This window comes from Narcine bancroftii, chromosome 13, assembly GCF_036971445.1.
Source record: "Narcine bancroftii isolate sNarBan1 chromosome 13, sNarBan1.hap1, whole genome shotgun sequence".
Taxonomy (NCBI): domain Eukaryota; kingdom Metazoa; phylum Chordata; class Chondrichthyes; order Torpediniformes; family Narcinidae; genus Narcine; species Narcine bancroftii.
In genome coordinates this window covers 67,489,998-67,516,755 of record NC_091481.1, presented here as the reverse complement: position 1 = coordinate 67,516,755, position 26,758 = coordinate 67,489,998, and the positions used below count along the sequence as shown (strand labels likewise).

The window sequence follows — 26,758 nt, the reverse complement described above, 5'->3', positions numbered from 1 at the left end:
CTTGAGTTATATTGTATTTATCTTTCATTTGTTCAAAGGATAAGAATCTATTTCCTGAAAAACAATTTTCTATTCTTTTGATCCCTTTTTTCTCCCATTCTCTAAAGGAAAGGTTATCTATTGTAAAAGGGAGTAACTTGTTTTGCGTCAATATTAGTTTTGGTAATTGATAATTTGTTTTATTTCTTTCTACATGAATCTTCTTCCAAATATTGAGTAGATGATGTAATACTGGAGAACTTCTATATTGTACCAATTTTTCATCCCATTTATATAATATGTGTTCAGGTATCTTTTCCCCTATTTTATCTAATTCTAATCTAGTCCAATCTGGCTTTTCCCTTGTTTGATAAAAATCTGATAGGTATCTTAATTGTGCAGCTCTATAATAATTTTTAAAGTTTGGCAGTTGTAAGCCTCCTTGTTTATACCATTCTGTTAATTTATCTAGTGCTATCCTCGGTTTCCCCCCTTTCCATAAAAATTTCCTTATTATTTTCTTTAACTCCTTGAAGAATTTATCTCTCAGGTGTATTGGCAATGCCTGAAATAGGTATAATATCCTTGGAAAAATGTTCATTTTAATACAGTTTATCCTTCCTATTAGTGTTAGTGGTAAATCTTTCCAATGCTCTAAATCGTCCTGTAATTTTTTCATTAGTGGATAATAATTGAGTTTATATAGTTGGCCGAGGTTTTTATTTATTTGTATACCTAGGTATCTTATTGCTTGCATTTGCCATCTGAATGGTGATTCCTTCTTAAATTTTGAGAAATCCGCATTATTCATAGCCATTGCTTCACTTTTATTTACGTTAATCTTGTAACCCGACACTTCTCCATATTCCTTCAATTTCTTATATAATTCTTTTATTGATAGTTCTGGTTCTGTTAAGTATACTATAACATCATACGCAAATAAACTGATTTTATATTCCTTGTCTTTTATTTTTATCCCTTTTATATTATTTTCTGTTCTTATCAATTCTGCTAGTGGTTCTATAGCTAACGCGAACAATAAAGGTGATAGTGGGCATCCCTGCCGTGTTGACCTGCTTGGCCATGGCACACGAACCATGGGTGTAAAGGGTGGGGCCAGTACTGCGCGCACTGCACTCCACTTAAAAGCTCCATTGCGCAGGCCCGAGGACAGGTCCACGTCCTCCCCCTCCACGTCCTCGAGCCCACCTCACTGACAAAAAGCAAAGGAGGAAAAACCCAACACCCAACCCCAACCAACCAATTTTCCCCTGCAACCGCTGCAACCGTGTCTGCCTGTCCCACATCAGACTTGTCAGCCACAAACGAGCCTGCAGCTGACGTGGACATTTACCCCCTCCATAAATCTTCGTCCGCGAAGCCAAGCCAAAGAAAGAATCCAATTAATATACTTCTCTGGTAAACTGAATTTTTGCAATACTTTGAATAAATAATTCCATTCTACTCTGTCAAAGGCCTTCTCTGCGTTTAAAGCAACTGCTACTGTTGGAGCTTTATTCCCTTCTACTGCATGAATTAAGTTAATAAATTTACAAATATTGTCTGTTGTGCATCTTTTTTTAATAAATCCAGTTTGGTCTAGATTTACCATTTTCGGTACATACTCTGCTAATCTGTTTGCTAATAGTTTAGCTATTATCTTATAATCTGTGTTAAGTAAAGATATTGGTCTATATGACGCTGGTGCGAGTGGATCTTTCCCTTGCTTTAGTATTACTGTAATCATTGCTGTTTTACATGAATCTGGTAAGTTTTGTGTTTTATCAATCTGGTTGATTACTTCCAGGAGGGGAGGAATTAATAAATCTTTAAATGTTTTATAGAATTCTATTGGGAATCCATCCTCTCCTGGTGTCTTATTATTTGGTAATTTTTAAATTATCTCTTATATTTCTACTATTCCAAATGGTTCTGTTAATTTATTTTGTTCCTCTATTTGTAGTTTTGGTAGTTCAATTTTAGTTAGAAATTCATCTATTTTCCCTTCGTTTTCAGTTTGGTATAATTGGTCATAGAATTCTCTAAAGTTTTCCTTAATCTCCTTTGGATTATATGTGATTTGTTTGTCTTTTTTCCTTGATGCCAATACCATTCTCTTAGCTTGTTCTGTCTTAAGCTGCCATGCTAGAATTTTGTGCGTTTTTTCTCCTAGTTCATAATATTTCTGTTTTGTCTTCATTTTATGTTCTTCTCCACCTTATATGTTTGTAGTGTTTCATATTTTATTTTTTTATCTGCCAATTCTCTTCTTTTAGTTGTATCTTCCTTCATTGCTAATTCTTTTTCTATATTTACAATTTCCCTTTCCAACTGCTCTGTTTCCTGATTATAGTCCTTCTTCATCTTGGTTACATAACTTATTATTTGCCCTCTGATGAACGCTTTCATTGCATCCCATAGTATAAACTTATCTTTCACTGATTCCGTGTTTATTTCAAAATACATTTTAATTTGTCTTTCAATGAATTCTCTAAAATCCTGCCTTTTGAGTAACATTGAGTTTAATCTCCATCTATACATTCTTGGAGGGATGTCCTCTAACTTTATTGTCAATATTAAGGGTGAATGGTCCGATAATATTCTAGCTTTATATTCTGTTTTTCTTACTCTATCTTGCATACGAGCTGATAACAAAAATAGGTCTATTCTTGAGTATGTTTTATGTCTAGCCGAGTAATATGAATATTCCTTTTCATTTGGGTGTTGTTTCCTCCATATATCCAAAAGTTGCATTTCTTCCATTGATTTAATTATAAATTTGGTTACTTTGTTCTTTCTGTTAATTTTTTTCCCAGTTTTGTCCATATTTGAATCCAAATTCAGGTTGAAATCCCCTCCTATTAATATGTTCCCTTGCGTATCTGCTATCTTCAAAAAAAATATCTTGCATAAACTTTTGATCTTCTTCGTTAGGTGAATATACATTGAGTAGATTCCAAAATTCCGAATATATCTGACATTTTATCATTACATATCTCCCTGCTGGATCTATTATTTCCTCTTCTATTTTAATTGGCACATTTTTACTAATTAATATAGCTACCCCTCTTGCTTTTGAATTATACGACGCTGCTGTTACGTCTCCTACCCAATCTCTCTTTAATTTCTTGTGCTCCAATTCAGTTAAATGTGTTTCTTGCACAAATGCAATATCAATTTTTTTCTTTTTTCAGTAAATTTAGCAGTTTCTTCCTTTTAATTTGGTTATGTATTCTGTTAATATTTAAAGTCATATAGTTCAGCGTAGCCATTTTATATTTTGTTTATCTTCCCTTTCCGTTTCTCCATCATTACCTTTCCTTCTTATCCATTTCTGCTTTCTTGTTTTGAACACTTTATAAGACAACATTTCTAAAACATCAAACATTTTCCCTATTCTCCTATTTAAAACTTTTTTAACCCCAATCTCCCCTCCCCCTCCTGAGTTGTCCTTTATCCCTTGTCGGACAACCACATCTCCCCTCTCCATTTGGATTTGCGAATTCACTCGCAAACGTCAGCTGATTTTGCAGTGACTGTAACTCCTCCCCACCCAGAAAAGATTTCAATTTTCATATGTAACAAAGGTCACTCTTTTAATTCCCTCCTTATTCCCTCTATTCCATTTCCCTCCCTTATTAATTCTTGTCTATACTCTATATTTTCCTCTAAATACGATACATTCATGTATGCACATTATACATATACACACATATACCTCTTTACCCACATACATATAGATCGTGGTCATTTTTACTCTTATTACATGTCTTCATCTCTCTGCTTGTTTTGTAGTTGTTCTGCAAATTTCCTTGCTTCCTCTGGATCCGAGAATAGTCTGTTTTGTTGCCCTGGAATAATTATTTTAAGTAGCTTAACATAAATTTATATCCTTTTTTCCATAAGATCATTTTCGCTGTATTGAACTCCTTCCTCTTCTTCAGGAGTTCAAAACTTATGTCTGGATAGAAACATTTTTTTTGACCTTTATATTCCAGTGGATTTTTGTCCTCTCTTACTTTCTTCATTGCTTTCTCCAATATATTTTCTCTTGTTGTATATCTTAAGAATTTTACTAAAATGGATCTGGGTTTTTGCTGCGGTTGTGGTTTCGGGGCTAAAGTTCTATGTGCCCTCTCTATTTCCATTTCTTCCTGTAATTCTGGTCTTCCCAGGACCCTGGGGATCCAATCTTTTATAAATTCTCTCATATTCTTGCCTTCTTCATCTTCCTTAAGGCCCACTATCTTTATATTATTTCTTCTATTATATCTATCTTCTGAGCTAACAGCTCCTGTGCCTCTTTTGCTTTTTTATTAGATTCTTCTAATTTCTTTTTTAAGTCTTCTACTTCCATATCTACAAATGTTTCTCGTTTTTCCATATTTTTGCCAATTCTGATACGGCCACTTCCATTTTATTCATTCTTTCTTCTGCATTCTTAATTCTTCTTATCTCATCAAATTCTTGTAATTGCCATTCTTTCACTGATTCCATATATTCTTTAAAAAAGATACATCCATTGTCTTGCTTTTCTCTTCTTCTTCCACTTCTTTCTGTTCTTCTTCTTCTTCCTCTGGGTTGACCATCTGTTGTTTCCTTGTTTTCTTTTTACCCTCTTCTTGTTGTCGTTATTGTCTGTGTTCTGCACCTGCTGCTGTGTTGCAGGTGCCTCTCTCAGCTGTGGAGATCGACTCCGCAGCTGTTCCCCCCTCCCGTCAGTGTGTTTTTTCATGCGCATCGCACATGCGCGAGGAGTCGCGCATGCGCGGTTGCGCACTTTTACTCGGCTCTGTGAGCCATTTTTGTAGTCCCGAGCCCGGGACCTCCACTGACCTGTGGGAGCGGGCCTCTCTCTCCGCGGCGGGCCTCTTCGGACAGGTAAGGCCTTCACCTTCTTCTTCCGACGTCTTTCCTTCTTCTTTTCTTCCCGTTGTTTTTGGTTTTTCTTTCTTTGCTGCCATTTTCTTCACACTTTTACTTTCACTTTGTTTTGGTTTTTAAGTTTGTGCCTTTGCTTTTTCTCTATCTTTTTTTAACTTTTCAGGAGAGGGCTGGAGTTCCCCTACCGGCCACTACTCCATCACGTGACTCCCTCTATTTTTCATTCAACTTAAAATAATTTTTGCCACTTTTACTACTGATCTTACCGACTTATCCAACATCGGATCAAGACAATATTTAAACCCCCCCCATCAAAATTTTCTCATGACCTTCAGCTAAATGCACAAAAGTATCATGAATAAAACCTTCATGCCCACATTTGGTGCATAAATACTCATAAGTGTCCACATTTCAGAATAAATTTGACAATGAATTAAAACAAATCTCCCTGCAGGATCTGTAACCACCTTTTGAATTTTAGCAGGTAAAGACTTCTTAATTAATCTCACAACTCCTCTTGCTTTAGAGTTAAACCACTTGGCCTACCCAGTCTATTTTTAATTTCTGATGTTCCATCTCTGCTATAAACAAGTCTCTTGCAAAAAGCAATGTCAGCTTTCATTAAAAAAAAATATATATGAGCCAACACCCTTTTCCTCTTAATTTTATTAAGGCCATTTATATTAAAACATGAAATTTAATGCCCTACTATCAGCCATTTTTCTACTTCCAAAAAATTCAGAGCTCCCTTGCCCCTCCCCTCGGACCCCCACCACCACAAACCATCAATCGCACAACATCTCCATTAGAAAAAAATAATTAAAAACTGAAAAACACCCCCCAAAATAAATACTGTGAAAAATACCAGTACTCCCCCACCCCCAATTGTATGAGATGGTTGGAGGAGAAGGAAAGACCTCTTCCTCCACCCCATCCCAAGAAAGAACAATCTCTACATGAATTTAGTAAGAAATTGTTAATTTTCAGGCATAAAGCAGGCTCTTCTCTATTCACTTGATCATCAAGCTCTTTAACCTCTTGTTACTTCATTACTTTCCCAGCACCTTGTATCATCTCAGATTGATCTGATAAAATGTGTTGAACTGATGAAATGCGTTGAATGTCTAGGTTCTGTACATCCATTTGTTGATCGTTTACTACTTGGAAGAAAATTGGCAAACTCTAGAGCTTCTATCTCATTTGCAAAAACACTCTCCCTGATATCCCCTCCAAAACACCAAATCTCGCTGGATGTTGAAAAGAGAACTTGTATCCATTTTTTCCCCCCACAAAACTGATTTTGCAGGATTAAATTCCTCTCTTCTTTTCACTCCCATCATACTTAAATCTGCACAGAAAAACACTTTCCTGTTAGCCACTGTTAATGGGCCCTGGTGCTTTCGGGCATTTTGAACAGCCACTTGCAATATGGTTTCTTTATCCTGATAACAGAAGCATCTAATCAAAACAGAGCATGGGGCTTGTCCTGGTTAATAGTTTCTTTCTATTGGCCCAATGTGCTCTATCCAATTCAATTCCATTCGGAAAATTCTCAGAACCCAGAACTTCTGGAATCCATTGTTGAAAAAAATTGTACTGGATTAGAGCCTTCAAAAACTTCAACCGACCCAGCAACTTTCACATTATTTCTGGGGCTGTGGTTTTCTATGTCCAAATTTAAATGTAAAATTTGTTTGGGATCGAAAGCAACTATTCTTAGTATTAAAGATGCCAAAAGGAACTCTGATAGGAGGAGGGGAATCAGTGGTCTGATGTGCTCCCAGGGCTATTTGACACTCTCGTGCCAAGTCTCAATGCTTCGAACTCCTTGTGGGTTGGGGAGGAGAGGTGGTGGCAGCCAGTTTCAGCTCCACACCAGGTTGGGCAGGCAGCCCAACCTGGAATCACAATCGATGGCACCCAAAGCAGTTAAAATCAGTGAAATCAACAGTACGGAAAGAGGCCTTTCAGCCCATCTAAGCCACAATGGCCAAAAATGCACAACCAAACTTCAGGAACAAGAAAGAGTGCAGCAATTCCAATACTGGTGGACTTAAGTTTTATTACTGAATGATGTGGGATTTACTCCTCAGAAAATGAGTTTATTTGCTCTTTTGTTTTACTATGACCCAGTATGAATTTCAACATGAAATACAGACAATGTATATTACACATTATTGAATTCTTTAATACATACAGTTTACACATTAAAAAAACTCTGGCACCAGCCTCTGCAGATAAACCCAAACCAAAATGAAATATTTCTGTTAGTTCTCCGGCTGGATTTGAATTCAGTACCAAAGGTTTTCAAAACTGGAAAGTTCTTCACGTGGACTTTCCTCGGCCCAGGTTTGTGCATATGATCAGTCTTTCCAGCACCGCACAGCAGTCAAAGGCAGCTGCTGCTCCGAGCTCTCCTCATGTCAACGGGACCGCCCTGAGGGCCAGCTCTCAAGTCTGTTGTTAACCATCCATTCAAGGCTCCCATTCAGAGCCCTCAGTCGCTGTCAAGCCGGCGCCTCTTCGCCTGCACGAGGCTGCTGTCAGCATCATCTGCGGGACAGGCGGCACCCTTCCAGTGAGTTTGATCACAGTGTTTGTTGCCTGTCTCCAGCACCTGTTGCTCTGACGGGACGCTGTCGAAGTTTTGGCCACTGAATACGTCTACCAACTTCTCTTCAAAGAACGACTCAAGAGCAAGAACTGACTCGACCACCTCCTTTCTCTCCTTCAAAAGAAAGCAGGGGGAAATGAAGTTCTGTAAAAATGTTGAGTAAATGAAATCTATAATGAACTAGGGGGTCTATTGCATCCCTAGAACACTTGTAGGACATCCCAAAATATCCCATCCGACAAAATGACACCAAACGACATTCAAGAGGTGATCACGCACATGTATTTTAAGAGGTTCGAGAGAAGAGATTAGGGGAGGAATTCCAGTTGTTTGAAGGCACTTGCACCAAAGGAAATGGAGAGGGGTGATTCCAATGTCTTTATGTAAATAAAGACAGTGAAACCAAGTGTTCCCTACTTCTCATATTCATGACACAATATTTATTTGAATATATGAATACTTATCTTGAATGTGTATGGCTTGTCTGTAGGCATGTTATGTCTGGCTGTGCGTCTGCACGTTTTACTCCGAGGACCGGAGAACGCGGTTTCGTCAGGTTTTACAGAATTTGTGCAGTCAGATGACAATAAACTTGACTCGAGTCCGACGGAATGTTTGTAAGTAAACAATGTGACAAAAAGGAATAGGTCTGGGAAATATAAACTCTCAGACCTCAAGGATAAGTTTTAGAGACTTGTGTACCACTGAAAAAAACAAGTAGTAACAGAAAGTAGTCGCATGAGTAAGTAAATCCAGAATCCATCTCCTCAGCACGGTTAGTGTAGCAGGAAAAGCAAACCCGTTACAGCACCAGCGACTGGGGTTCGAATTCCGCGCTGTCTGTAAGGAGTTTGTATATTCTCCCCATGTCTGTGTGGGTTTTCCACGGGGCTCCGGTTTCCTCCCACCCTTCAAAACGTGGGGGGGGGTTATAGGTCAATTGGGTGGCATGGGCTTGTGGGCCTGTTACTGTGCTGTATGTCTACATTTGAAAATTCAACAGACACATCAAAGTCTGTTAGTGAGAACGCAAAAGTGGACGTGGTTAGTGTTATCATACAGCACTCAATCCCGGCAGTGCCACATCTTCCTTTCTCACATATAGATCCTGGTGGGGGTGAAGCCTTCAAACCACATGTCTGACAATCAGTTCTCTTAAGCCAGTAGCTTTGTGTAATTGGATAATGTCTGCACTACGCCTCAAATTATTCCCACTTGTTTGCAAGTGTAAGATTGTTCTGAAGTAAAGATGGTGTGAGAGATTCCTACCACAACAGACAGCGTGATTAAAATGAAGGTTGTGAATTGGTGCATTTACTCAGTTCCTCATAATTTTAAATACCTCTATCAAATCTCCCCTCATTCTTCTTTGTTCCAGGGAATAACATCCTAGCCTGTTTAACCTTTCCTCGTAACTCAGTTCCTGAAGTCCAGGCAACATCCGAGTAAATCTTCTCTGCACTCTTTCTATCTTATTGACATCTTTCCTGTAGTTAGGTGACCAAAACTGCACACAATTCTCCAAATTTGGCCTCACCAATGTCTTTACAATTTTACCATAACATCCCAACTCCTGTAACTTGATACTTTGATTTATGAAAGCCCATGTGCCAAAAGGTCTCTTCACCACCCTATCCACGTGACGCCACTTTCAAGGAATTATGCATCTATATTAACAGATCCCTCTTCTAACATTTACCGTGTATGTCTTTTCTTGGTTTATCCTTCTAATGTTATCCATTTCTGTCCTTTTGCTCTTAATAAACCTGTAAAAGCATTAAGGATTTTCCTACACATTGTCTGCTAAAGCAACCTCATCTTCGTTCAGCCTTCCTGATTTTTTCTTTTTTTTTGTTGTTGCATCTTTCATACACCTCAAGTACCTTATTTGTTCCACGTTGCCTAATACCTGCTACACACCTCTCTCCTTTTTACCCAATCAGATCCCCAATATCCCTCGAAAACCAAAGAATTTCCCCTATGCCTGCTAACTTTGCCTTTAATTCTGACAGGAACATACAAAATCTATACTCTCAAAATTTCACCTTGAAGGTCCTCCACATCCTTGCCCAGAAACAACTGGAATCCACGCATTCCAGATCCTTTCTCATTTTCCTCAAAATGGGCCTTTCTCTAATTTAGAATCTCAACCCAAGGCTCCCAGACCCATCCATCTCCATAATTAATGAAACCAATGGCATTATGATCACTGGACCCAAAATGTTCTCCGACACACATACTTTTGTCACCTGTTTTGTCTTGTTCCCTAACATTCATGCAAGAGAAGTTTGTTTTTGACTTTTGAATTGTTTATTCTTAATACAGGAATATTTAGTTAGGCATTGTAAGAGCAATTCCCAAGCAACCAGAAAATACCCTATACTATCAATTCCCAGGAGGGGGCGGGGTTGACTATCTATACGCACATGGTTCTGTTTACTAATCTGAAGAAAGGATGTCTAAGTTGGATAGGTTCTGAAAAGATTCACATTTATGTTGCTAGAAATGGAGGGCTTGAGTTACAAGATCTGGATGGGAGACTGAAAGGCTCAGAGAGGTGCATAGATCTGCCATAGGTGCTCTGTGATTAGTAAAGGATTACTTCAGGTGGTATGTGAGTGATAAAAAAAATTGAGAACCATAAGCTTAGCGGGAAATGGGTCAAATGGGACTAGCTCAGGTTGACGACTTGGTTGACACGTCCTCTTCACCTCTATGAATCTCAAACACCATTACCGAGTCTCTTCAACTTGGATTGCTTCGAGATGTTAATAATTGGAGAATGGTACGTCAAATTGGACGAGGGCTTTATTGCAGAGAAAATCCATGGCATTCCCAGAGAAGGCAATTTTCTGTTACTGTTGAATGATTACGAGGAGAGACTATTGGGAAAAGCAGAGGAGCACAGGTAAACAAAGCAACAGGAAACAATGACCTCGCGCTTTTGCTTACCTGACGCAGTTTTCCAAATGCCTTAAACATCAATCGAGCCTCAAACACAAACTCATCAGGCGAGGAGTAATGGGTTGTGCTCGTCTTCTCAAGTTTTGCTCTCATGGAAGACAAATCCAATTGCTGACTTTGCACCTGTTAAAAAGATGACGAGCAAAATTAGTATTTCATCTTGAGCAGGAGATGGAGCCTTGCAAAGCCTTTCATGCAAGACTTCCACAACTTCAAAATCTCAGAAATCTCCACAAAGATTAATAGAGCCTGCAGCCAAGGTCCAACAAACAACAAAGGAATGAGATAAATGTCCCACAGACTACTGGGAAAATTTACTTGATCTTTTCCAAGCAGTGGCATGGGATTTTTTTTTCGACAACAGTCAATGCAGGAGTTTAACATAAGCACTTCTGACAGTTTGTTAGTTAATACTAAGCCAGGGAATATGTGCTCACAACTCAGGAGACATTCAGAATGTTATTCAAAGATTAGATGCTGTATAAAAGGCATACACTATATGCTTGTGAAATCGTCAACTTTTTTTGGACCAATTTTTCAGGTCAAATTTGGGGTGGGGAGGGGGGTGTTGACTTTTACATAGATCAAACGGCGTCGTTCAAGGTGCTGAGAGCTCAGATGGCCGGGCCCAGGTGGTGAATCCGCTCAGGCTGTCGGGAGCTCCAGATGGGGTCAGCCGGAGTGAGGATGAGTTGGGAATTCAGATAGGCGGGCGGGGCCAAAAATGGTGGAGGGTCTACTTTTACAGTCTCATATGAAAATACGTGATTTTCGGTTGACTATTACACGAATATATACGGTATTTTAAAACTGAACCCTCGAAGAGGTAATCTTCAAAACCTCACCTGGGAGGACCCACTTGGGTAACGTAGGGCCTGGCTCATCTTGTGGGACAGAAGCATCAACAGCAAACGTTCACATTTCTGTAAAAATACATCACAATAAGACAAATTAACACTATACGATGTTTCTCAATAGTAACCAAAACACGATATGACTAGGTTAGTCCCTCAACCAAACCCCTCACTTTAAAGAGTGAAATCCTTTAGATAATTGCAATGCAGGCCGCACTGCGTGTTGCCGCTGGCCAGTGAACACTGATGGTTGATGGTCTGATGACTGAAATAAAAACACACAGAAATGCAAGAGGAACTCAGCCGGTCTTGCAGTGTGCACAGGAGGTAAAGACATATTACCGACATTTCGGGACTAAGCCCTTCTTCAAGGTAAAAGCAAAAAGTGACAGACATCTTAATTAAAGACTAGAGATTAAGAGGATGGAATGGGAGGGGAAGGAGTCCAACCAAAAGGTGTTAATTGGATCCAATAAAAGGAAAGGTGATCATTGATTTTGGCTCTGTGAAAGGAGACAGAGAGAAAGCTGGGGGGGAAGGAGAGGGAGAGAGAACTAGAGGAAAGAAGACGGGGAAGAAGGGGGGGGGGGGTTTAATGGAAACCGGAGGTCAATGTTAACGCCATCTGATAAGAGCGTATCCAGACCAAAGATGAGGTGTTGTGACTGACTTCAGGCAAATGTGCAGTCTTATTGTGCTGTCCAAAGACAGGGTAATTTTTTTTTAAAAGACCAGCTTGTGAACCCAGTTTCTGCATCAAACAGTATTCTGAGCTTCCTCCTTGCTAAAAATGTGTGGCTGTTATTGGTTTGCACATGTCAGCACAGCAAGGGGCCAAGCAGCAGTTCAATAGCAGCAAGCTCCACAGGCAAATCATGCCTAATTCTGCCAGGGCTTTATATGGGGTGGCTCAAGATTATCATCAAATGTATAGAATAAAGTGGATTTTCCATACTCTTTGCCAAGGACCACTTAGAATTTCTTGTGGTACGATTTGGCTAGAATTAGCCCCCTCCAGCATACCCTAGTCCAGGCGAACAATCATACCGAGGTCCCATTTCTGAGTGTACCAACCCTCTGATCCACAGCACCAAGACCTTCCTCCGTGGCAGTTCTGTCATTTGATAATGTTGATGAGCTTTCACTTTGAGGTTCAGGTGCAGTCAAATCCACACACAAGGAACATGTCCATTCCACACTGCAGAGAAAGAAATAAACCAGTCACCAAGAATGATTTCTCAAATTCCTTATGGCAGTTAATGATCAGGGCAACAAGATTCTGGTTAACATAGATTTGCTTTACGTTCATGTGTACCATAACACAATAAAAAGCTCGAGTCTGCGTGAAATTCAGTTGATACAGCATGTCGTGCAGCAATAACTAATACTGTATGTGTCGTTGGATAGGATGACTCTGTATAGGACGTCCGCTGAAATCCAGAATGTTGATTTTGAGCAAAAACCTTTGTACACGACGACCCTCCGCACCACAACCCCCCTGATTTTAAGGTTGCTTTAAGCTTTCAAATGCAGTAAACAAACAAATATGAAGACAGCGTAGGGAAGTTAAACAGAGCAGGTCACAGAGAACAATAAAGGACGTAGAGAAAAGTAGTTGTAAAAGTCTTCCGCTACTGTGAGATGTCTGATAATATCAGGAAAGATACTGTCCTTGAATCTGGAGGTTCATGTTTTTGGAATACATGGATTACCCTACATGTTCTGGTTTCCATGTTACATAAAGCATTCAGAAGTATTGGGGCAGAGCCAACACATTTACAAAGATAAAATCGGGGGGCGTGGCAAGATGGCGTAGAGGGTAGACATGTGGTTCAACCCTTCCCCAGTTAGACGATTAAATGCCCGATTTTAAAAGTTGTAAAAGTGATTAAAAATACTATAGACTTCAGAATAGTGGAGGATCGAAATGGCTGCAAATGTGTAAAAAATCAAAAACTCAGTTACAGAAGAAATTACCCTACAAAAGTGTTGAAGAATTGAGGCCTACCTATCAAGTTGAAGCCACAGAGTCATTGACTGAAGTCCCCAAACCTCAGAGGATTCCTGCCCGGCTACGTATTACGTCGGTGCCGCTTGCACAATCGCATGATGGCGCCGGCTCAGCGAAGAGTTTGGCTGGGTCCGACTCTCGCTCTGTGAGTTCAGACGCGCGGGTGGGCCAGCCGAGTAAGGACAGACCCGCGAGATTGCTGGTGGTCCGGGGACGCGCAGTATAGCGTCGGAAGACGGACCTGCGCAGTCGGTGGCCCTACTGGGCATGCACGGTGCATCGTGGGTCCACAAACTTTTGGAGAAAGCGGCAGCGGGCTGACGAAGTCGACATGCTGTCATCGGGAGTCCAGACCCACAGCCGCATCGGAAGAGGACCCATCGCTTTGGAGGAAGAAGAGCTCAACTTTATTAGAATTTGAAGAACTGGGGACTGAGACTAAAGAAGGTAGGCCCCAAAGGGAGGTGATGGATCCTGGGATGGATTCTGTGTTTACAATTCTGGAAGGTATTGCGCAGAAAATGGAACATATGTCAAATATGTCAATGCAGATGACTAATCAGGTGACTTATAAGGATTTTCAAAAATGAAAACTAAAATGAACACTATGTGTGAAGAAATAACTTTTGTGAAGCAAGATATTAATGTAGTCAAGAGTTATGCTACTAGATGTATACGATCAGTGGATTCTGTACAAGATAACTTTAGAAAGATTGAGGAAGCTTTTCTTGAATGTAAGAATAAAGTGGAATGTAATAGAGAAAAAATGGAAAAAGTGGAAGATTCTTTTGTAGATTGGGGGATTCAGAAGGAATTATTCAAGAAGATTGATTCATTAGAAAACAAAAGTCGTAGAAATAATGTTGATAGTAGGTCTTCCGGAAGATATGGAAGGTTCAGATCCGGTGAAGTTTTTTAAGAAGTGGATCCCAGAAGTGTTGGGCAAGGAATTCTTTCCGGGTGGTCTGGAATTAGACTGAGTGCATAGAGCGTGATGGAAGAAACCATTTCCAGGCCAATTACCACGAGCAGTTTTGATTCGCTGTTTGAAATATCAGGATAGCGAAATGATACTCCAACTGGTGGTGCAGAAAGCACGGCAAAATCAGGCTCCGATGATGATTTAAAATAACAGGGTTTTTTTTTATGCAGACCTGAGTCAAGAAATTATTAAAAGACAACAAGATTTTATTTTGGCTAAAGAAGTATTGTGGTGAGTTTTTTGAAAATGACCACGATGCATTAATTTTTGCCAATTCATTGCCAGACCTACGAGGAAATGGGCGATTGCCTCTATCATCACCTAAGAGAAGGGTCAATGGTAATGGAAAGAATGGAAAATATGGAAAGAATGGAAAAAAAAATTGAATTGACGCAAAGTCTTCTCAATATTGAAGATCCTGAACAATCATTGGGACCGGAATCACTGGGTTATATCACCATATCACCACTGACGGAACGGAAACAGGCCATGTTGGCCTTTCGAGTTCGCACCGGTTCACTGATTTTGTGCGCCCTCTTCAGGCATTGGTCCCAGTAGATCTTCATTCAATAACGATGGGTGAATTGAATGCAGTGGAATCAGTTGTGGAAATGTTTGTGAAACGTGCAGTTCAATACTTCATAGCTACTCTTCGAAAATTGAATATTCTGGTCCTTCCACCATTTCACCCGCCACTTGAGGGTTGAATGTTTCTGTTTAAGTACTTTGTGAAGTTTGACTGGGGGGGTGGGTGGGTGACACTGAGACCTTTAGTCACCTGCCACTTGTGGACTTTACCACACTCAGATTTTTAGGGGGCTACTACTTTTGAGTTGTTTGTTTTTTTTTTAATTGGGGGGAGGGGGGGGGATTAGAATATTGTGAGAAGGGAGTAGTGACATTAGTTCATAAGAAATTACCATTTGAGTTGGAATCGTTTGAAGGAAATGCTGGGTTTTGATGGTTAATTGTAAAATCTTTGCCGAATCATGGACTTTGTTAAATATTTATGCACCTAATGCAGATTTATGTTTATGTCAGAGACTTTTCTGTTGTTAAATCAGGCCAATAATAATATTTTGGTAGGGGGAGATTTTAATTGTGTTTTGGATCCTTTATTGGATAGATCTGCGAAAAGTATAAGGAAATCAAGGCAGTAATACAAATAAGGGCTTTGGTGAAAGATTTGAATTTGGTTGATGTTTGGAAGAGAGTGAATCCTACCGAGAAAGATTTTTCTTTTTATTCGTCTCAACATGATTCATTTTCTAGAATAGATTTTTTTTGGATCTTGCCACATTTGTTGGGTAGAGTAGTACAGGCTGAATATAAAAGCCGGGTTATATCGGACCATTCAATGTTATTTTTCTCTTGTATGAGTTCAGAGGTGGTACAGTCATCATATATATGGAGATTTAATACAATGCTATTGAAGAAACCGGAATTTATTACTTTTGTTAAGGAACAAATTGCATTATTTTTGGCTGAGAATTTACGAGGGCAAATTATCAGTTATACTACGAAAGTTAAAAAGCAATATGTTGTGGAAAGTTCAATGTCAGAGAAACAAATTACTGACTTGGAAAAGGAATTTCAGAAAGATGTTACAGAGGATAAAAAAAAGCTGCTTTAATGAAGTTGAAGTTGCGTTATAATACATTACAAACCTATCCATATGAGCGTTTACTTAATCGATCTAAGCAACGTTATTATGAATTAGGTGAGAGAGCTCATAAAGTATTAGCATGGCAATTAAAAACAGAACAGGCATCACGAACTATTAATGCTGTGAAAAAGAACTCAATAGTTACCTATAAACCTCAGGAAATTAATGACCAATTTTATTTATTTTACCAAAAGTTATATTCTTCTGAAGGAAAGCAGGATGTCGGTTTTATCGAATCTTATTTATCTAAATTAAATTTACCTGTTTTAGGGAAGGAGCAGATTAGAGAATTTGAAGTTCCATTTAACAGATTTTGAGGTTAAAGAAGCTATACAGGAGATGCCAAACGGAAAGTCACCAGGAGATGATGGTCTTTCAATTGAATTTTATAAAGTATTTTATGACGACCCATCTTCTGTATTTGGAGATGTTTTACAGCAAGTAACTGAAGAACAGTTGTTACCAGAGAGGAGTCACGTGATGGAGTAGTGGCCGGACGGTGAACTCCAGCCCTCTCCAGAAAAGTCGGGAAAAACGAGAGAAAATACAAAGGCACAGAAATACAAGTTAAAGAAAAGTGAATATAAAGGTGGAAAGAAGATGGAGACAAAAGGAGAAAAATCAAAATCAACGGAAAGAAGAGAGGAAGAGAAGACAACGGAGGAAAAAGGTGAAGGCCTTACCTGTCCGAAGAGGCCCGCTGCGGAGAGAAGACCCCACTACCTCAGGTCGGTAGAAAGAGAACTACAACAATGGCTCACAGAGCCGAGTAAAAGTGCGCAACCGCGCATGCGCGAGGAGTCGCGCATGCGCGATGCGCATACAAAAAAACACACCGACGGGAGGGGGGACCAGCTGGGGAGTCGATCTCCACAGCCGGCAACGACAGCTGCAGAACACCTGCAGCAAGAAGACACCACAGAAGACAATGGAAACAAGAAAGAAGAGGAGGAAAGGGCAGCAAAGAAACAACAGATGGTCAACCTAGAGGAAGAAGAAGAGGAAGAGGAAGAGTACAGGGAAATAGAAGAAGAAAAGATAGGCAAGGTAAAGGAGGTACTTGCTCTTGTTAGAGGATACATGGAGTCATTTAAAGAATGGCAAACACAGGAATTCAATGATTTAAGAAGAAGAATAAACAACACAGAAAAGAAAATAAATAAAATGGATATGACCTTAACAGAAATGGGGAAAAAAATGGACAAGATGGAAGAACGGGCAATAGCAGCAGAAATGGAGGTAGAAGACTTAAAAAAGAAATTGGAGGAATCTAATAAAAAAACTAAAGAGACACAAGAATTACTAGCCCAAAAAATAGATATAATGGAAAATTATAACAGAAGAAATAACATAAAGATAGTGGGCCTTAAGGAAGATGTAGAAGGCAAGAATATGAGGGAGTTTATAAAAGAATGGATCCCTAAGGCCCTAGGATGTCCAGAACTACAGCAAGAAATGGAAATAGAAAGGGCACATAGAGCATTGGCCCCTAAACCACAACCACAACAAAAACCAAGATCTATTGTAGTAAAATTCCTAAGATATACTACAAGAGAAAAGGTGCTGGAGAAGACAATGGAAAAAGTAAGAGAGGGCAACAAACCACTGGAGTATAAAGGGCAAAAAATCTTCATTTATCCAGATATAAGCTTTGAACTCCTAAAGAAGAGAAAAGAGTTCAATGCAGCAAAAGCGATTTTATGGAAGAAAGGATATAAATTTACACTGAAGCATCCTGCGGTATTGAAAATATTTATTCCAGGACAACAAAACAGACTATTCTCGGATCCAGAAGAAGCACGAAAATTTGCAGAACAATTACAAAAATAGACTGAGGGATGAAGACGGGTAATGAGAGCAAAAATTATCACGATTGATATGTATGTGGGTAAAGACAAAAATAGACTGAGGGATGAAGACGGGTAAGGAGGGTAAAAATGACCACGATTGATATGTATGCGGGTAAAGAGGTATAAGAGTGAATAGAGACAACGGGCATATGTGAAAGTATCTGTAATTAGAGGAAAACATAGAAAGTATAGACAAGAATTAATAAGGGAAGGTAATGGAATAGAGAGAATAAGGAGGGAACTAAAAGAGTGACCTTTGTGACATATAAAAAACGAAATCTTTTCTGGGGGGGGCTGGGTGGGGGGAAAAGAGCGGTCACTGCAAAATCAGTTGACGCTTGCGAGTGGATTCGCAAATCCAAATGGAGAGGGGAGATGTGGTTGTCCGACAAGGGATAAAGGGCAACTCAGGAGGGGAAGGGGAGATTGGGGATAAAGAAGATAGAAATAGGAGAATAAGGAAAATGTTGGATGTTGTAGGAATGTTGTCTGGTAAAGAGTTGAAAATAAGAAAACAGAAATGGAAAAGGAGGAAAGGTAATGATGGAAAAACGGAAAGAGAAGATAAACAAAATATAAAATGGCTACGCTGAACTATATGACTCTAAATATTAATGGAATACATAACCAAATTAAAAGGAAGAAACTACTAAATTTACTGAAAAAGGAAAAAATAGATATAGCATTTGTCCAAGAAACACATTTAACTGAATTGGAGCACAAGAAATTAAAGAGAGATTGGGTAGGACATGTAACAGCAGCATCGTATAATTCAAAAGCAAGAGGAGTGGCTATATTAATTAGCAAAAATGTGCCATTTAAAATAGAAGAGGAAATAATAGATCCAGCAGGGAGATATGTTATGATAAAATGTCAGATATATTCAGAGCTTTGGAATCTACTTAATATATATTCACCTAACGAAGAAGATCAAAAGTTTATGCAAGATATCTTTTTGAAGGTAGCTAATACGCAAGGGAACATACTAATAGGAGGGGATTTCAATCTGAATTTGGATCCAAATATGGATAAAACGGGGAAAAAAATTAACAGGAAGAACAAAGTAACCAAATTTATAATTAAATCAATGCAAGAAATGAAACTTGTGGACATATGGAGGAAACAAAACCCAAAAGAAAAGGAATACTCATACTACTCGACTAGACATAAAACATACTCAAGGATAGACCTATTCCTGTTATCAGCCCACATACAAGGGAGAGTTAGGAAAACGGAATATAAAGCTAGACTATTATCGGACCACTCACCCCTGTTATTGGCAATAGAGCTAGAAGACATCCCTCCAAGAATGTATAGATGGAGATTAAACCCCATGCTACTTAAAAGACAGGATTTTAGAGAATTTATTGAAAAACAATTAAAAATGTACTTTGAAGTAAATACGGAATCAGTGGAAGATAAGTTTATACTATGGGACGCAATGAAAGCATTCATTAGAGGGCAAATAATAAGTTATGCAACCAAGATGAAGAAGGACTATAATCAGGAAACAGAGCAGTTGGAAAGGGAAATAATAAACATAGAAAAAAAATTAGCAATAAAGGAAGATACAACCAAAAGAAGAGAATTGGCAGATAAAAAAATAAAATATGAAACATTACAAACATATAAGGTGGAGAAGAATATAATGAAGACAAAACAGAAATATTATGAACTAGGGGAAAAAACACACAAAATCCTAGCATGGCAGCTTAAGACAGAGCAAACTAAGAAAACGGTATTGGCAACAAGGAAAAAAGACAAACAAATTACATATAATCCAAAAGAAATTAAGGAAAACTTCAGAGAATTCTATGAACAATTATACCGAACCGAAAACGAAGGGAAAGAAGGGAAAATAGATGAATTTTTGACTAAAATTGAACTACCAAAACTACAAATAGAGGAACAAAATAAATTAACAGAACCATTTGGAACAGTAGAAATACAAGAGATAATAAAAAATTTACCAAATAATAAGACACCAGGAGAGGATGGACTCCCAATAGAATTCTACAAAACATTTAAAGACCTAATAATACCGCCCCTCCTGGATGTAATCAACCAGATTGATGAGACACAAAACTTACCAGATTCATGTAAAACAGCAATAATTACAGTGATACTAAAACAAGGGAAAGATCCACTCTCACCAGCGTCATATAGACCAATATCTTTGCTAAACACAGATTATAAGATAATAGCTAAACTATTAGCGAACAGATTAGCAGAACAGGTACCGAAAATGGTAAATTTAGACCAAACTGGATTTATCAAAAAAAGACGCACAACAGACAATATTTGTAAATTTATTAACTTAATTCATGCAGTAGAAGGAAATAAAGCACCGGCAGTAGCAGTTGCTTTAGACGCAGAGAAGGCCTTCGACAGAGTAGAATGGAATTACTTGTTCAAAGTATTGCAAAAATTCAGTTTACCGGAGAAGTATATTAATTGGATTAAAGCATTATATAAGGGACCGTTAGCGAAAGTGACAGTAAATGGACATGTATCAAAGCAATTTAACTTAAGCAGGTCAACGCGGCAGGGATGCCCACTATCACCATTATTGTTTGCGCTAGCTATAGAACCACTAGCAGAATCGATAAGAAGAGATAATAATATAAAAGGAATAAAAATAAAAGACAGGGAATATAAAATCAGTCTGTTTGCGGATGATGTGATAGTGTACTTAACAGAACCAGAACTATCAATAAAAGAACTATATAAGAAATTGAAGGAATATGGAGAAGTGTCGGGATACAAGATAAACGTAAATAAAAGTGAAGCAATGCCTATGAATAACGCGGATTTCTCAAAATTTAAGGAGGAATCCCCATTCAGATGGCAAACGCAGGCAATAAGATACCTAGGTGTGCAAATAAACAAAAATCTAGGCCAATTATATAAACTCAATTACAATCCACTAATGAAAAAACTACAGGACGATTTAGAGCATTGGAAAGAGCTACCACTAACACTGATAGGAAGGATAAACTGTATTAAAATGAACATTTTTCCAAGGATACTATACTTATTTCAGGCATTGCCAATACAACTGACAGAAAAATTCTTCAAAGAGTTAAAGAAAATAATAAGGAGATTTTTATGGAGAGGGGGGAAACCGAGGATAGCACTAGACAAATTAACAGAATGGTATAAACAAGGAGGCTTACAATTGCCAAACTTCAAAAATTATTATAGAGCCGCACAATTAAGGTACCTATCAGATTTTTATCAAACAAGGGAAAAACCAGACTGGACGAGACTAGAATTAGATAAAATAGGGGAAAAGATACCTGAACACATATTATATAAATGGGACGAAAAATTGGTACAACATAGAACTTCTCCAGTATTACACCATCTCCTCAATATATGGAAGAAGATACATGTAGAAAGAAATAAAATAAATTACCAAATACCAAAACTAATATTGACGCAAAATAAGCTACTCCCTTTTACAATAGACAACCTTGCCTTTAGAAAATGGGAAAAAAAAGGGATTAAAAGAATAGAAAATTGTTTTTCAGGAAGTAGATTCTTATCCTTTGAACAAATGAGAGATAAGTACAATATAACGGGAGATACAGCGCTGGCATATTACCAACTGAGATCCTACTTGAAAGATAAATTAGGAAGCAACTTGAGTTTACCAGAGGGAAGTAACCTTGAATATGTGATTACAGATACAATGTTAATCAAAAGATTTATAAAAAATATGTATATTAAACTGCAAGAAAAGGAAAATGAGGAAACAAATGGTAAAACTAAACAAAAATGGGAACAAGATTTAAATATAAAGATAAAAAAGGAAACATGGGAGAAGTTATGCTCTGGAACGATGAGAAATACAATAAATACGAGGCTGCGTATGATACAATATAATTGGTTACACAGACTATACATTACACCGCAAAAGTTAAATAAATGGGACCCAACAGTATCTGATAGATGTTTTCGATGTAAAAAAGAAAGGGGAACAACAATTCATGCAATCTGGACATGTGAGAGAGTAGAAAAATTTTGGGATGATCTCAATCAGATATTAAATAAAATAACAGAAAACAATATACCAAAGAATCCAGAGATCTTTCTCCTAAGTAACATAAAAAATAAAGAATTTGGAATTGACTTGGAGGATGCACAAAAAAGATTTGTTAAGATAGCCCTAGCTGTAGCAAAAAAATGTATTATGTCAACCTGGAAATTGGAAGATAATTTGAAAATACAACAATGGTATATAGAAATGAATAAATGTATTCCATTAGAAAAAATAACATATAGTTTAAGAAATAATATCGAAATATTCGAACAAGTATGGGAGCCTTACATTAAATACAATAGCGAAAACCTACCGGGAACAAACATTACCTAAGTTGATGGAAGGAGAAGAGAAGAAAAAAATGGACTCAGTAGAATTTCTGGTGTATTTTTGTTGAATGACAACATTGTCTAACTGAATTAATGCAACCTAGATTGTATAACTAAAATGGATGAGAGGGGGGAGGGATGGGGGGGTGGCTTGGGAGGAGGGAGGGGGGAGGGAGAAAAAGTCACTGTAAATGTGTGGAAAAGAAAAAGTGTATATCATGGCTATTGTGATTTATGGTGTGAAAAATAAAAAATTTAAAAAAAAAAAAAAGAACAGTTGTTACCTGAATCTTGTTCGAGTGCTATAATTACAATGATTCCTAAGAAAGATAGAGATCCATTGCAAGTATACTCATATAGGCCTATTTCTTTATTAAATGTTGACTATAAAATTATAGCAAAAGCTTTGGCAAATAGACTTGCTAAGTATTTACCTCAGTTGATACATATAGACCAAACAGGTTTTATTAAAAATAGAAACGCATCTGACAATATTCTTAGAATGATAACTCTGATCAATGCATTTAGACAGCAACCCAACCATCCAATGGTGGTTGTGCTGGATGCGGAAAAAGCCTTTGATAGAGTCGAGTGGAATTTTTTATTTAAGGTATTAGAAAAGTTTAATTTTGGCCCTCATTTTATTGGCTGGGCTTAGGCTTTATATAGAAATCCAGTTGCTAGGGTGGTGACAAATGGCCAAATTTCTCCATCATTTAAATTAATGTGATTGACCCGACATGGTGGTCCATTGTCACCAGCCTTATTTGCATTGGCTATTGAACCGTTAGCTCAGACAATATGACAGAATGATAAGATTAAAGGAATGAAAATTGCGGATGACGAATACAAGATAAATTTATTTGCAGATGATGTGTTGGTATATTTGACAGAACCTGAACAGTCTTTGAAACATTTACAAGATTGTTTGTTAAAGTTTGGTGAATTGTCTGGATATAAAGTAAATTGGAATAAAAGTGAAATATTGCCAGTTGGGGATGGGGATTATTCAGAGTATAAAAGTATTATAAAATTAAAATGGTCCGATAAGATTAAATACTTAGGAGTGGTGGTAAGGTGGTAAGTGTAGATTATCAATCCCTATATAAATTAAATTATGTTCCTTTATTAAAAAAGATTAAAATGGATTTGATTAAGTGGAAAGATTTACCGTTGACATTAATTGGTCGAGTAAATTGCATTAAAATGAATATCTTTCCTCGAATTCAATATTTGTTTCAGTCTATACCGTGTTCACTTTCAAAGGGTTTTTTTCAAAATTTGAATAGAGCAGTGCGGGAGTTTTTGTGGAAAGGGAAATTAGTTTGTGTAGCTTTATTTAAACTTGCATGGAAATATGCCCAAGATGGATTGCAGTTACCTCATTTTCAAAATTATTATGACGCAGCTCAGTTGAAATTTATTAACAGATCGATGGATATGGATCAACCTCCGAGTTGGGCAAAGGTGGAAATAGTTTGTATATTTGAAGCTGAGATACATCAGTTTACGTCTAAGTGGGATTTGAATTTGTTGCGAGGATGTAATATGCTGGTATTAAAACATTTGTTAAAGATATGGGTTAAAAGAAATAGGGTTTTAGGATCTTAGGAATTAGGTAAACTGTCAATTCAAACTCTGTTATATCACAATTGGCTTATTCCTTTTTCAAAGTTTAATAATCATTTGAAGAGCTGGAATTTTAAGGGTATAAAGATAATTCAGGATTGTTTTGAAGATGGTTAATTCCTTTCTTTTAATCAATTGCAGGATAAATTTGATTTCTCAGTAAATTCCTTATTTGTGTATTATCAAGTTCTTTGGCTTGGCTTCGCGGACGAAGATTTATGGAGGGGGTAAAAAGTCCACGTCAGCTGCAGGCTCGTTTGTGGCTGACAAGTCCGATGCGGGACAGGCAGACACGATTGCAGCGGTTGCAAGGGAAAATTTGTTGGTTGGGGTTGGGTGTTGGGTTTTTCCTCCTTTGCCTTTTGTCAGTGAGGTGGGCTCTGCGGTCTTCTTCAAAGGAGGTTGCTGCCCGCCAAACTGTGAGGCGCCAAGATGCACGGTTTGAGGCGTTATCAGCCCACTGGCGGTGGTCAATGTGGCAGGCACCAAGAGATTTCTTTAGGCAGTCCTTGTACCTTTTCTTTGGTGCACCTCTGTCACGGTGGCCAGTGGAGAGCTCGCCATATAACACGATCTTGGGAAGGCGATGGTCCTCCATTCTGGAGACGTGACCCATCCAGCGCAGCTGGATCTTCAGCAGCGTGGACTCGATGCTGTCGACCTCTGCCATCTCGAGTACTTCGACGTTAGGGGTGTAAGCGCTCCAATGGATGTTGAGGATGGAGCGGAGACAACGCTGGTGGAAGCGTTCTAGGAGCCGTAGGTGGTGCCGGTAGAGGACCCATGATTCGGAGCCGAACAGGAGTGTGGGTATGACAACGGCTCTGTATACGCTTATCTTTGTGAGGTTTTTCAGTTGGTTGTTTTTCCAGACTCTTTTGTGTAGTCTTCCAAAGGCGCTATTTGCCTTGGCGAGTCTGTTGTCTATCTCATTGTCGATCCTTGCATCTGATGAAATGGTGCAGCCGAGATAGGTAAACTGGTTGACCGTTTTGAGTTTTGTGTGCCCGATGGAGATGTGGGGGGGCTGGTAGTCATGGTGGGGAGCTGGCTGATGGAGGACCTCAGTTTTCTTCAGGCTGACTTCCAGGCCAAACATTTTGGCAGTTTCCGCAAAGCAGGACGTCAAGCGCTGAAGAGCTGGCTCTGAATGGGCAACTAAAGTATTATCAAGTTAGAGCTTTGATAAAAGAGTTATGATACAGAGATGTATTTATTTATGTTGATGAAATTTGAGTCTTTGATTTCTTCTGTACCTAAGAAAGGTTATATTTCGGATATGTAAGAATTGTTACAAGAAGCTATGGATAAGCCGGGCTGGGAGAAATCTAGGCTTAAATGGGAAAGTGATTTAACATATTTTTCTTGTGTTAAAGTACAACCATATTGGGAAGGAATTAGGTTGATTTTGGAAAAATCATTTAAAATTAAATTACCCATTAGATCCATCGATTTTTTTTGTTGGGATATATGGTTTCTTTGAAAGGATTAGGGTTAGATAAATTTCAAATTGCTTTTGTACATTTGGTGCTATCTACAGCATGGAAGTGTGTAGCTAGTACCTGGAAAGATAATGTGGAGGTTAATATTTCATGTTGGCCTAATGAATTGAGAACTTGTATTACTATGGAAAAAATTACATGTAATTTGCACGATAATTATCCCTTTTTTGTTCAAATGTGGTCTCCTTATTTAGAGTATATGAATCTAGACATACTTTGAATTTTTTTAAATATTTACTGTATTGTTTTTTATATTTGGCTCCCCTTAAGGGAGCTGGCTGAAGGGGTGGGGTGGGTTTTAAAAAAATATTATTATGTTAAAAAAAATTTCTCTATTTTTATTTGTTATCATTCTAAGTTGATTGTTATCTTTAAATAAAGTTTAAAAAAAAACAAAGATGAAATCATGGGCCAAGCTATCAGCTTGGTTTTTTTCACAACCACCAGTGGAATGAAATGAAGCAGTACAGGAAGAGGTTTGTGGGCTGCATAAACACCAACTTTGACAACACACTGACTTAATTTTCCCTAAATCTTCCTGATGCATGCATGGTGCAATTCATCAGGATGCTCTTTATTGACTACCATTTGGCATTTAACACCATCATCTCCTCAAAACTGATCAGCAAATTCCAAGACCATGGGACTCAACACTCCATTTTGTAACTGGATCCTGGATTTCCTCACCTCCAGACAACAGTGAGGTGAGGATTGGTAATCTCCATCAGTAACGGAGCATCACAGGGCATGTTCTTAACTCCCTGCTCTACTCACTTCACACCTATGACTGTGTGGCTTGGAACGACAATAACACCCTCTACCAATTTGACGATAATACCGCTGTAGTGGGTTGTATAAAGAAAGGTGTTGAGTCAGCATACAGGAGTGAGATTGAAAACTTGGATGAATAGTGCACCAACAACAAACTTACACTCAATGTCACCAAAACTAAGGAGCTGATTGTTGACTTCAGGAAGGATAAACCAGAGGTGTATGATCCAGTGATCACTGGGGTAATCAGAGGTAGAGAGGGTGAGCAAATTTACGTTAGTTATCGGGAGTCACTACCTCAGAGCACCTTTCCTGGACTCAATACACTAATGGGATCATGAAGAAAGCACGTCAGCACTTCTACTTCCTCAGGAGTTTGTGGAGGTTTGGTAGGACACCAGAAACCGTGGAAAATTTCCACAGATGTGTGGTGGAAAATATGCTGACCGGCTGCATCATGGCTGGTATGGGGACCCCAAATATCTCTGAACACAAAGCCTGTCAAAAAGTAGTGGACACAGCCTAGGACTTCACAAGTAAAACCCTTGCCACTATCGAGAACATCTACAGGGAATGCTGCAGTTAGAGAGCAGCTGCAATCACAAAGACCCACACCATCCAGCCCAGATCTTGCTGCTGCCATCAGGAGAGAGGTATCAGGGCCACAAGACTCGCACC

General features: G+C 38.4%; 1 protein-coding gene across 6 annotated transcripts in view; it reads right to left on the bottom strand.

The window, feature by feature from the left end:
* Positions 1-7,030: 7,030 nt before the first annotated feature.
* LOC138748560 (transcription intermediary factor 1-beta-like) overlaps positions 7,031-26,758 on the bottom strand; it is a 117,600-nt gene continuing 97,872 nt past the window's right edge. For 5 of the 6 annotated variants that reach the window (XM_069908968.1, XM_069908970.1, XM_069908972.1 and 2 more), the window contains 4 exons: positions 12,370-12,493; positions 11,287-11,364; positions 10,430-10,564; positions 7,031-7,591 (listed from right to left, as the gene is read on the bottom strand). In XM_069908968.1, coding sequence (XP_069765069.1) covers positions 7,361-7,591; positions 10,430-10,564; positions 11,287-11,364; positions 12,370-12,493 — 568 coding nt within the window. In that variant the 3' untranslated portion in view covers positions 7,031-7,360. The other variant, XM_069908973.1, reaches the window with a different exon arrangement.